At 42.7% G+C, this 12,144-nt stretch overlaps 1 protein-coding gene across 1 annotated transcript in view; it reads left to right on the top strand.

Moving 5' to 3' along the window:
- Window positions 1–10,371, top strand: part of DISC1 (disrupted in schizophrenia 1) — a 289,071-nt gene extending 278,700 nt beyond the window's left edge. The window contains exons 12-13 of the mRNA XM_012660159.1: window positions 1,299–1,416; window positions 10,232–10,371. Coding sequence (XP_012515613.1) covers window positions 1,299–1,416; window positions 10,232–10,371 — 258 coding nt within the window. The remainder of the gene's footprint in view (window positions 1–1,298; window positions 1,417–10,231) is intronic.
- The last annotated feature ends 1,773 nt before the right edge of the window (window positions 10,372–12,144 follow it).

Raw genomic sequence — 12,144 nt, 5'->3', positions numbered from 1 at the left:
CATATCTTAATTCTTTCCCTTTGGTAAAATTCTCTTTAGTATACCTTGTAAGCTTTTCATAATAGGTCGGGAAAAGACTACCTTTACATTTGGTTAAGCCTTAATTCTGAGCTCATTTCTTGCTTTTCCCCCCTTTATTCTAAGAGTCCTTATTTTCTACTCTCATTTTCTTGACCCTGTTTGTTCACAAGTCCATGACCTTCTATACGCCTGGCATTCCCGTGGGGCCTTGGGGTGAAGACTAAGCCATGGCCCCTGCCCACAGGGAGTTTATGCTCACTTGAGAGGACACAGCATGTATCAGAATATCTGCACCGCAAGGTGGAATTATTATTTGGGGGCCTTGAGGAGACGACTGGTTGAGGAGAATGTACAGGTGAAGAGCAGGAAGGCGATGGGGTCAGTCCAGCTGGCAAAGGTTAGGTTGCATCTGGGAGAGTAGAAGGATACGGTTGAACTATGGGCTTGTGTCAGGTCGTACAAAGGCAGAGTTTGGACTCTGCACTTGGTGGTTTTGTGCAGGAAAGTGACATAAAGGGGGCTCTTTTCTGGCTCATGTGTGAGATATAAGTTGGAAGGGGAAACATTAGAGAAGGGAGCTCAAAGACTCACTGTTCTTTCATCAAACCAAATACTACTCTGTGCCTGCCACGTGCCAGACACTATGCTAGGAGCCAGGGACCCAACAGTGAGCAAGACATCATCACCCTGCTCTTGTCATCACCGCCTTACACTCCCATGCATGGTGGTGGCAGCAGCGGGTATATAGACAATACACACCTCATGGCATTTAAAGTCTCGTTAATATTCTAGCCTTCCGGGTCTGTGGCCACGACAGTGTTCGGTGCCCTATTAAATCCCTGTGCCTTTAAGGGAATGTCCCTTTGTCTTCACAGATCAGCCCTGTTGTTCCTGGGATACCCTCTCCCCTTTCGTTAGGATTCTTATTAAATTGTGAGTTTGCCCACAGATGCAGTTGAGAGATTCAGGCTTCCCCTTTGATAAATCCACTTCAGGAGCTGGCATACTGGAAGCAGCACCTTGAAATGACCAGATAAGGGGAGTGACCTGTGGAGTTGCGTAGATGCAGCTTGTCATTCGGTCATAACTTGAAATCGGTTCATGTCTTCTGGAGAACGATCTCTATTGGAGGAAGACAAAGGCTCTAGCACGATTCTGACTGAGGTGCAGTGGTTGGGGCGCTCTTTCAGGAAATCTTCCCTTTGTGAGCTGTCTGTGTTTGTGGCCCTAAGAGTGTCTACAGCTTACAAGTGATCTTTTTCTTTTTCTCTGGCCAGGAATCTTACGTCCTTTCTGCAGAACTTGGAGAAAAATGTGAAGCCATAGGCAAGAAGTTAATGCACTTGGAAGATCAGCTTCACACAGCGATCCATAGTCATGATGAAGATCTCATTCATATCCTTTTCCTCTTGCAGATCAAGCAGCTTTGAGGTTGTTTTGTAAAGAGAGTCTTTAAAAAAAAAAAACATGCAGTTTTTCCATGCCTCAAGCAGATGGAAACAAACACACACTGCCGTTATTTATAGTACAGCACACCTCGATCCCTGAGATTATCAAGTATGCAATGTTTAATGCCTAGCTTTTGGTAAGCAATTCAGTATTTTTCATTATTAAACCGCATCATCAAAAATTAGCCACGAAGTTCAGACACGCACACAATGAAGCCAAAGCACAGTGCGGTTTTCAGTGGGTGTAACCAGCTCTTCTTCACCAGTTGTCCTGGTGAAGAAAACATTTTCCTAGTGCAGTTTTCTATGAGCTGTTTTAACAGCATGAGACCCAAATACATCTTCGAAGTTCTTTATCTAACAGTTCTGCCTAATAACAGGTAGTAGAGTGTCAAAATTAACAGGACTTTGGATCATTCCTTTGCAGTTTCTAACCACGTACACATGGTTGAGCTCAATCTAGTCCTTTATGATTTCTAATGATAGGATTTTCTTGCACCAGATTCAATATCCTGGTGTCACACCTGCAAACACCTTCATCAAAACCAGTTGCTGGTGAGCAAGATGGTGCGAGAACATCCTGGCTTTGGTGTGCGTCCTCGTGAACCACTCTATCCCATGTTGATCTGTGGGTGCAGCTAGTTTGTCACTAACCAGTGGCAGTTAGTGTCACTGGTTAGTGACAAACTCTGAGAGCCGACAGATGGGTGTGCTGAGCGATGAAGGGATAGGCAGCCCCATTCTGTATCTTTTTAGTTATTTAATCACAAGCTGACACTTCTCTAGCAAAAAACATTTCTCTGTTCATTCATTCTTTCTATTCCGTAGCATGACTTTGATTAGACGTGTTTTTGGGAAATGTCGCTATTTTGGCCTTTGCTTCTCAGTGCTCTCCTACTCTGCAGAATGCCAGTTCTTACCATCCTTTATGTTGTGTGTGTGTGCTTAAAGTAGCTTTAAACGGTCAAGGATTAATCTTAATTGCCAGTATTCAGATCCATGGCTTAATAATAGTGGATTGATGCTGTGTTTCTTTCCTTGTTAGAACTTTGAATTTTTGACCTCACTTATTAAACTTAGAGGAAATTTCTTCAACTTAATCAGCGATGATTTTCACATTGCTCAAGGTAGATTTTTCAAAGCAGACATTCTGTGTTTCATAATTTCCTGCCTCTTGCAAAACTAGTATTTAAGCTATTATTAGAAAGTTTCCCTAAGAAGCAATAGAAGGATGGCATTTTCGTCTATTCTGTGTTCATGGGGTAACACAGATTTGGGCACTTCTAAGGGGGCATGGCGTCCAGTAAATGGGCAAGTGGTGGGGCACAGAAGAGCAACCCACTGCAGACAGCCACGCCGTGGGGAGGAATGCCTGTCTCTAGCCCACCAGGTGGGGTGGTTCCTGACGTACCTGGGGCACATGTGGGTTCAGGTAGCAGTTATGAGAGCTGCAGCTGCAGTCAGGGTCTGTGTTTGTTGGTCTCTTGTTTTGGAAATTTTTTACATTGTTAGTTTGATTTTAGGGAATTGAGTCTTTCTCTTACTAGAGCTGGGAAGGGCCCGCTGTGTTTAAATAAAACCCTTTTAGTTTTTGCAAACCAGATCCAGCAGCAGTGGGATCACAGACAAGTGATAAAGCCTCTTTAAGCATGAGGGTCCTCATCTATAACATCGGGATAGTCATACATGCCTCTGAGGTTTTTATGGCTGTTAAATGAGGCTATCACTATATTCACAGTGTACGTTTAAGTCACATTCCCTATATGTATTAAGTGCTTGGTTTTAGGTAGAAAACTATGTTGTCCAAGTCCATCTGTCTCACAGTTCTCAGTGTCTTTGTCACCGGCTCAAACTACGTCCCATTTATACATCCAAAGTTTCAAGGTAGGTTGATTCAGCTATTCTGCCATAAATGCTTGAAGGAATCCATCAGTAACTCCACCATGGCTTATATAAAAAGTCATTAAATTCTAATAAAACTTCTATAAATAGTTAGGGACTATTATCCCTACTTGACAGTTGAGAAAACCAAGGCTGGAATTACTTGGCTGGTCCAAGGTCCTTTCTGACAAGTGGCAGAAGCTTCCAACCCTTTGGTCCTCCTTGGCCCGTCAGGAGGCAGCTATGCCTATAAGTGAAAGGACAGGTCTGTTCCATGGAGCATACAGTAACTTTAAAATTTTAAGCTATAATATAAGTATTTTATTGAAGTTATGTTTTTGAGAATTTTGCTGATCCTTGCTGCAAGAAGAGAAGACATCCTGGGGAAATGTCAAACCAGGGAAGCGCTGGTTTAGGTACTGACATCAGCTCTCTCCATCCCTCCAATAAAATCTACATCACCATCCGTGTTTCAACCCAGACTTTTCTCTGAAGCGCAGGCTTTGTTCTGTATCACTGATTGAGAATAAATACACAGGAGGTGTCTTTGAACTCATACAAAGTGGCACTTAGATTTGAGTGGAACATTCCGCCCTAAGATAGAAAGGCATATTTACAAAGCTCCCTACACAAACAAAAGCTGTTGTTTCAAATTAGAACTTATCTAGAGATTCAAAGAGGCTGCCAGAATCTTCCAGCCAAACTCTGACTGGTTTGTATTTCCATTTCTGATCAAAGATACAATGCTGAGTATGGTTAAAAGAAACAGCTTGCCGTCGACTAAATGAAAGAATTGCACAGTGAGCGCAGTATTTTGTTCGATTCCACTGAGCATGCTACCAGAGCCTACCGAGCAAACGAGGTAGAGGGCAGCTGATTAATCTAAGTCCATACTGGAATGTGATTGACGTAAGCCCACATTGGACATCCGTGTCCAGAAGATTCAAGCCCTGGATGCTATGATGGATGTTCCTTCTCCACGTGGAAGGACTGAGCCTTTGCCTAAGCCATGTGTGGGCATAAACACTGTTAGTGCAGCATCCACAGGGGCTAGGGATGGGTGGTGGGATTGAGTTTCCAAACAGGGCCTCATGGCATCCTGACTTAATATCCTAGTTTTGGGCAGCCTGCCGGGCGTCCTCTACTTTTACAAAGAAGATATGGGATTGACAAATCCAGAGAGGGGGAGAAAGGAGCCTGTGCCTCTCCATCATCCTGACGGGCTCACTCAATTACACGTAACATGACCAAGTGACAACCCAAACTCATCAGCTACTACAGTGGTGGGTGCCTGAAAACAGTCTGCACCATTAACTGGGAGAGCTGGTGGCAGAGAGGTGGCTCTCGCCCCGTGTCTGAGAGGAGAGGACAGGAGGTGTGACTTCACAGCCAGGCAAGCCGGGATTTCTGGGAGCATTAGTCTGGGTCTGTAATACTATGTCACAGTCATTTGGGGCCCTAATCAGCAGTTATGTTTTAAAAAACATTCTGAGTGTGTGTAATGGCGCCTCCACGTTCAGAATGCTTTAACCCAAAACTTTCCAGGTTAGGTGGATTTTTAAACAGGGATTTTCTCATTTGTTTGTTCTCCTTCAACTTCCACAACACACTTTCAAAGGAAAAGAAGTGCACCTGGGATTTGCACATTTTTGGCATATTTCAAAGCCCCCAGGGAAATTCCGCCTGCCTCTGAGTCATAGATGAGACGGGCACACACTGATTCCATTTGCGCTTGTGTTTACATCCATGTCCGGGAAGCCTGTTTGGAATTCTGTCCTGTTTATTTGGCATGTGTGGTGCCCAACTGATTAGTTTTGGTGGTGGCATGCAAATACCCTAAATATATCCAGGCTCATGTGTGCACGAACTCCACAGCTCTGTAAGGCCCCTTGTTTGGTTCAACCTTCAAATTCATAGCTTGAACAGACAAAGGTACTGGAAGTTTGGGGAGATTGCTCTGTATTTCTTGGAAATGTTTTCAACTTCTAGAGTTGAGAAGCTGGAAAAGGGGCCATGAGTCTTGTGAAGGTCCACCAACATATTTCATAAATAAGAAAATCGAGAGCCCTAAGAGGTTGGTGCTCATAGCTTCGTGCAAGCTGGGCAGATGCAGGTATGGATGGCTGTGTCTCTTTCCTTTGGCTTCCACTTAGGCTTTGCAGAGGGAAAAGGGAGAGTTGGAGCTCCACAGTACAGGGAGAGGATGCAGCCACGGGGCTGTCCTGCTGCTGACTCAGTGTAGTGTGGTATTAGCACGAAGTAGGCAACACAAAAAGTTCCCCCGTGCAAGCATCAAATCCTTTGAATCAGGTCTTGTGTGTAGGCAAGGTTTTCATCTTTGCTCTTAAAAGACTGTGACCTTCACCTCTGGCTTTTCCATGAAGATAAATTCTCCAGTACAATAGGTTATAGTGGCTGCAGAGTCACTTCTTAAAATGCTTGTAAGAAGAAATAATGTGGCCAGTGAGAAGCAGTTCCAAAGGATGTGCAGGTTGAGTATCCCTTATTCAAAATGCTTGGAACCAGAAGTATTTTGGATTTCAGATTTTTCCAGACTGTGGAATATTTGCATTATCCTTACATAACAAATCCCCAAATCCCAAATCTAAAATGTTCCAATGAGCATTTTTTTGTTTGTTTGTTTGTTTTTTGAGCGTCGTGTCAGTGCTCAACAAGTTTCAGATTTTGGAGCATTTTGGATTTCAGATTTTTGGATTTGGGATGCTCAACTTGTACTATTGTTTCTTTTGGAATCAAATTAGGTCAAATGACCTGAACTCCTACTTTTGACTAAGCCATCAAAATGATCACTTGGATTGAGAGTAAAACACTCAATTGTTTTTGTATAAAAACAAAAGACCCCATTGAAAGAGATCCTGGATCTTTTGCAAATGGCTTCCCTGAATGACAATATTGACTTACCACTGTCTTCCTGGGTGCAAGTGTCTTGCTAGTTAGTCTCACTCCTTTACTAATTGCAAACACAGAAATTTTAGCAGGTTGTGCACTGATCTAATATGTGGCTAGTCTATCCCAAGGCAGTAAAGAATAGCCTTGGGTTCCAAAGGTGTTTTAAAGATGTTAGGATGTCAATCCCTGTGACATTATTATAATTAATCTGCTGATTTTCTTAGATACCGCAGACACCTGGTGGCATATCCACTACAAGGGAACAGAGACTTAGCCACTCAGGTTCCTAAGACACAAGCATCATAAGAATTATTCAGATCCTTTGAGACCTATTTTTACACTTAGATGGAGTGAGCACCTCTATTCCAGGTGCCTAAAATTCCAATACTAGAGTTTTATTAATACTTTATTCAGCCCTTTGACAAAAATCAAGGTCAAATATGTCCATGGGTTTCAACTATGAGCTTATTGGATTAGCAATCAGATAATCTGCTTCTAGCTCTACTCACTACTTAACCTTAAGATCTTGGTTAGCTTTATCAAATGGGACAGTTTATTTTTCTGTAAGTCAACAGAGAAAATGTTGTGAAACATTTTTTCAAATATTTGGTCCAGTATGAATGCCCGACGACTCATGTCTATTTCCTACTCAGCATGTCCCCTTGGCTAATAGGCTTCTCCAACTTACCATGTTCAAATGCAATTCTCAGCCCATGCCCCCACTCCCCAAAAGAAACTCAAACTACCCTTTCCCAATTTTCTCCTCCTCAATAAACTGCAATCTGTTTTTCTAGTTCTTTGCTCAGATCAAAAATCAGGGAGTTATTCTTGATGCCTTTTCCATCTTCTCATATTCCACATCCAGTCTATGGTCACATGCTGTTGGCTGTATCTCTGAAACACAACCAGACTCCGGCGCCCTCTCTCACCTCCACTGCCAATGCCCTGTCTAAGCCATGACTGTTTCTTTCCCGAAAGATTGAAGTAGCCTCCTAGTTGGTCTTTCTGTGCTTCTGATCCTACCCACTTAAACCCATTCTAAGCACAGGAGCCATATTGATGACACCACCCCTCTGCTCTAAGTCCTCTTGTGGTCCCTATCCCACTTCGAACACTTAGCCCTGCCGGACAGACTGTCCACATGCCTGTGTGTGCTTATTTTCTGCTGTACTCACAGGTGTCTAAACCCCATGATGGTAGGAACTTTGGTTCATTCCTATACTGCTGTGTTCATAACATTTCTTAATGCGCAGTAGGAGCTCAGGAAACACTTGAATATTTGAATGACTGAAAGAAAGAATGAGAATCTCTGTCTGCACTTCCATTTCTCTCCCTGCTCAGTGGAGAAATGTTTCATGTGTCTTCTTTTATGAACATATTGATTTAAATATGAAAGTAATGCACATCCTTTGTGACTATCTCAGAAGTATGGAAAATATTAATGGAAAAGCTGTGTTTCCCTCCCACTGCCATTACCTAGAGGCCACTACTCTGTGCTCCTAAATCATTTTTTCTAGCAGTGAATGGCTTATCTCTGTGGTCTTCATTTGCAAAATTAGGATCGTTCCAATTGTTCTGCAACTTGCTTTTTTTTTTCCCTCTCTGCATTTTATCCCAGACACGCTTTCATTTCAGTACATCCAAAATGTTTTGGAACTCACATTTAGTAAGGAATCATATAGGCAGGTTGGTTAAAGAAAACTATTTTGTAAATAAAAACATGATTTTAATTATTTTAATGATTATTACCCCACAGGCTCATTAAATGAGGTTTCCAGCATTTCTGATGTCAGACAGAGCCTAAGGTGTTTGTTACATCTGTTACATTGAGAAATAAACCTTAAATCTCATGGCACCTCACAAAAAGCACTATACTCTCACAAGCAAAATATATTTCATTGAACTCTAACCCTATGAAGAAGGTATGAGATTCTATATTTTACAAGTGGGACAATTAAGCATTGAATGATTTTCCCAGCTTCCCATAGCTGGGGAGTTGTATCCTCAAATCCCAGTTTTCTGACTCTTCTGTGTGTTAGTTGAGGTTGTTTTAAGAGGAACTGATGTGTTAATTTTGTTATATAACTTCATCTTTTATAGCCTCTCTCCCCCCCACCTTTTTTTTTTTTTTAACTTTTTCAGTTTTTGCTGCCAATGCCAGACGTTTTATGAGTTTTTTAAGAAGCATCACATTTTGGTTCAATTTCTCTCTCTAAAAACCTCTGTCATCATTTACCATATTATAAATAATGGCATGTAGTCCCAGGCTGCATATCAAAGGTAATTAAATCTCAGGAGTTTGTCAGGATTTATAAACTACTTAAACTCTGTGCTTGCTCTTTATAAATGTAGCATAACGTTGTGATTAAATTCCAGCTTGGTATTCAGTCTGGGACCACTTATGCTTTTGCTTGTATAAAGTCGTATGTGTTTTCACTAAAGGTTAGCAGAGCTGTCCAAAAAAAATTGGAGGCAAACAAAACCTCTTAAGAAAGGGAAAAAAAGGCAACTATTGGATTCTTTACTCCCTTACACCACCTCCAGCCAGCCTTCATTCCCCTTAAGATCAAGTGCAAGGAGGGAAACGTCATAGTAAATACGGCTGAATTATACAAATGACGAAGTCTGGTAAAGCTCAGAGGATGAAAAACTGCCAGGAGTTTTTCAGGGTGGTTCAGCATTTCTGCTTAGGAGAGGTTCATTTGCATAATTCCCAGGATCCTCTAGAATTCTTTTTTCAAAAAAGAAAGGGAAAGCTTTCTACAGTCATGACCTAAGGGTATCTCTTTTTCTTGACATTGCATTGACGTTGCACATAGAAAAAACAACACTGGAGCGTAGGTGGCCTATGAGCATTCAGATCTCTGCAAGCTACCTTACCCAAATCTCTCTGTCCCCTCTGTTCTCTCCATAGCTGGTCTACTAATATTAGAGTGGTCTAACCTCATGTGATGATTTCACCACAAATGGAGTCAATATATTTCTTCTTTTCTCCTTGGTCCCTGTTAGATGAGGTTGAATTAGTTTGCTTGTTAAACCCGTCTGCCACCTTCTATTTACCTTAGTGTTGTTCTGACTGCTTGTACACAGGGAAAGGGCAGAGGGACCTGACGACGCATGAACAGAAAAACCTTTGCTAGTTAAACCTTCCCCTGCTTGAACACCCAGAAAAGAATCCATTCTCTTCAGAGAATGACAACTTTATCTATTTCAGATTATATTTGTTAAGTTCTTTGAGATTTGCATGCTCTATGTGTGAAACAACTTTACAGGTTAGGAATTTAGAACCCAGCAGTTTAAGGCAAAGCAAGCCTTAAACTTGCTTTAGAGAAGGGAAGCTCCCTGCACACCTTCAAATCTTGAGTGGCCTTCCTAGTACCCAGGACTATGCTAACAGATGACAGCAGGCTAAAGTCTGGAGGGGTTTCGAAGTCATCATTTCATGAGAAAACTGAGGTTCAGAGTGGTTTGCACAGGTGACAAGACTGGTTAGCGGTGAACAAGGAGCGTAATTCATGCCTCTCAGTCCAGTCCTGTGTGTTTCTCTGTACTTACGGTGAGCCCAAATCCTGGATTTCTTGAATTCTGCTCTTTCTGCTATCAGAGTACTTAGACCTGACAGTTGCCTCAGCCCAGCTTGGGGCTTCACGGGAATGACAGTCACACTAACCTTCTACCATTGAGCATCCCAGTCGGCCATCTGTTTCATCTAAGAGCTGACTCTCTTCCTTTCTGAAACCTTACTTGAGATAGTTAATACCTCAGGCCTTATAGAAATTGCAATCGCTCTTAAAAGAAGAAGTATAAAATTCATATTAATATTTAATTTCTACAATTTGGAAGAACTTGACACTGCAATTAGATGGCAGTGCCCATCTGCTGCCAGCAGGCCTGCTTGCTTGCATTAGACCCCTTGGAGGCTGCGGAAGGCTGCGATCACCTTCGGCTGTGTCCCTTAACCACGCGCCCACAGTCTCTCAAGAGGGAGCTCCAGATGGTGAAGGAAACTCTTCAGGCCCTGAGCCTGCAGCTCCAGCCAGCAAAGGAGGTGGGAGACAGGGAGGCTGCAGCTTCCTGTGTGACAGCTGGTGTCCGGGAAGCACAGGCCTGAGGCATGCTGGGATGGGGAAGGAGTGGGCCGCCACGTCATCAGTGTGGACACAGGGGGCTGCTCCCCCTCCTCCATGTCACCGATGAGACTGAATCAATTACAGAGATGCAGAGCCTTGAGGTCTTCCAGCGGAAAGATGGTCCCTGTTCGTTCTCGTGAGGCTGAGATCAGGGCGTCTGCAAATTGGAATATGGAGAAGGGAGAACGATTTGCTGAATTTTCTTCTAAATGTCACACAGAGATTTCTTTTCCCTGTCATTTGTGGGAGTATCCTGCACGGGATTTGAAAATCTTTCTATCTCAGCCCCCATTAGAGAGAAGTTGGGATGAATTCCCTGGAAAAAATGTCTCCTTTTCCTATACCATTTTGCTTTCTGCTGCAACTAAAATATTTCCTGGTTCAAGAACCTATAAAAAGGAAACCAAGCAGAAGACTGTCACCATACCTGTTACACTGTCCTACGGGCACATGATCTAAGAAAGCTAATTAACCCCACATTCTGGAATTAACAGCCTTTCACCTTATTTCTCCTGTAATCTAATGTCGTATCAGAGAAATCGATGTGTAGCTTGCAAAAATATTTTGTTAAGGCAACAGCCCCTCAGTTTTCCTTTTGTTGCAATTACTATATGTACAGAAAGGATCTCTGAGAGTCTCTGTTTCATCAGAACATTCTGGAATTGACCTACAGTGAGGGTGTGGATGGATCAGGAGACTTGTATAAACCTCTTGAGCCTCTCCTGTTTTCCTGTGGAATCTCTTTCACTCAGTGCCAGGTAGTGCAGCACCCAGCGAAGCAGAGCAGTACTCAGGAACACCATGCAGTGCTCGGTAGGGCAGCGCAGCGCTCTCTAGGGCAGTGCAGCACTCAGTAAGGCAGAGCAGCACTTAATAATTCAGGAGCATCGCAGACCCCTGCTGGGCTGCTCCTTTGGCCTAGCTGGACCTAGCTGTTAAGACAGCTGCAAAACAGGCTGAGTTCAATTAGACAGCATTTCCCAAAGTGCATGGAGGAAGGCGGCCCCAAGAGATGCTCCACAAACAAACGGGTCACCTTTATGGTCAAGTAGCTTTGGTAAACATACCATGCCATGATGTCTACTTGGAGAGCCACAACGTGTGCTAATATAGTAGTCTGTGAGATAGCCTGTACTAAAGAAACCCGTTTGATTTTGTCCAACCCCAAATTTCCCAAGTTTAATGGATCATCCATTTTTTTTTTCATGTAGATCCTATTTGTATCCTGCTGATGTAGTGTTGTACAGCACTGCATTCTCTGGGGAGGTCCTAGTCCAAACACTGATTTATATCATTTCGATATATGTGTTGGAGACCAAACTCAAACTTTTGCAGTGTGTTGAACTTAATAACTACCTGCCATGGTTTTGGAAATTTAATAGAGTCATTGTTCTTTTTGTGCTTTGTTTGTTTGTTTGTTTGTTTTCTGTTCTCATTCATGTGTATAGGGATAATGATCTTCCTGCCTTCATTAGGATCCATGGACATGAGACCATTTTTGTCATTTCCTGAAGTCACACTGCTGTTTCTGGAAGGCATCTGGTGCTTTGCTAAGCCTTCGGTGCTGAGCAGTTCTTCTGTCCTCAGTCGAGGAGATGCCCCTGCCTAAGTCAGCAACTGGCCAGGGTCCAGGAAGCAAAGCAAAGGCACAATATGTGAATTTGCTGATTGTGTTCCCTGTGGTCTTATCTTTGAGAGTTTTTGAAAATATACTCTACATATTTTAATAGCAAGTGCAATTAGTTTGGTTTTTT

The sequence above is a fragment of the Propithecus coquereli genome, unplaced genomic scaffold, assembly GCF_000956105.1.
Source record: "Propithecus coquereli isolate 6110/MARCELLA unplaced genomic scaffold, Pcoq_1.0 Scaffold66, whole genome shotgun sequence".
Taxonomy (NCBI): Eukaryota; Metazoa; Chordata; class Mammalia; order Primates; family Indriidae; genus Propithecus; species Propithecus coquereli.
The sequence above is the reverse complement of the archived record's forward strand: the minus strand, read 5'-3'. Positions and strand labels throughout refer to the sequence as shown.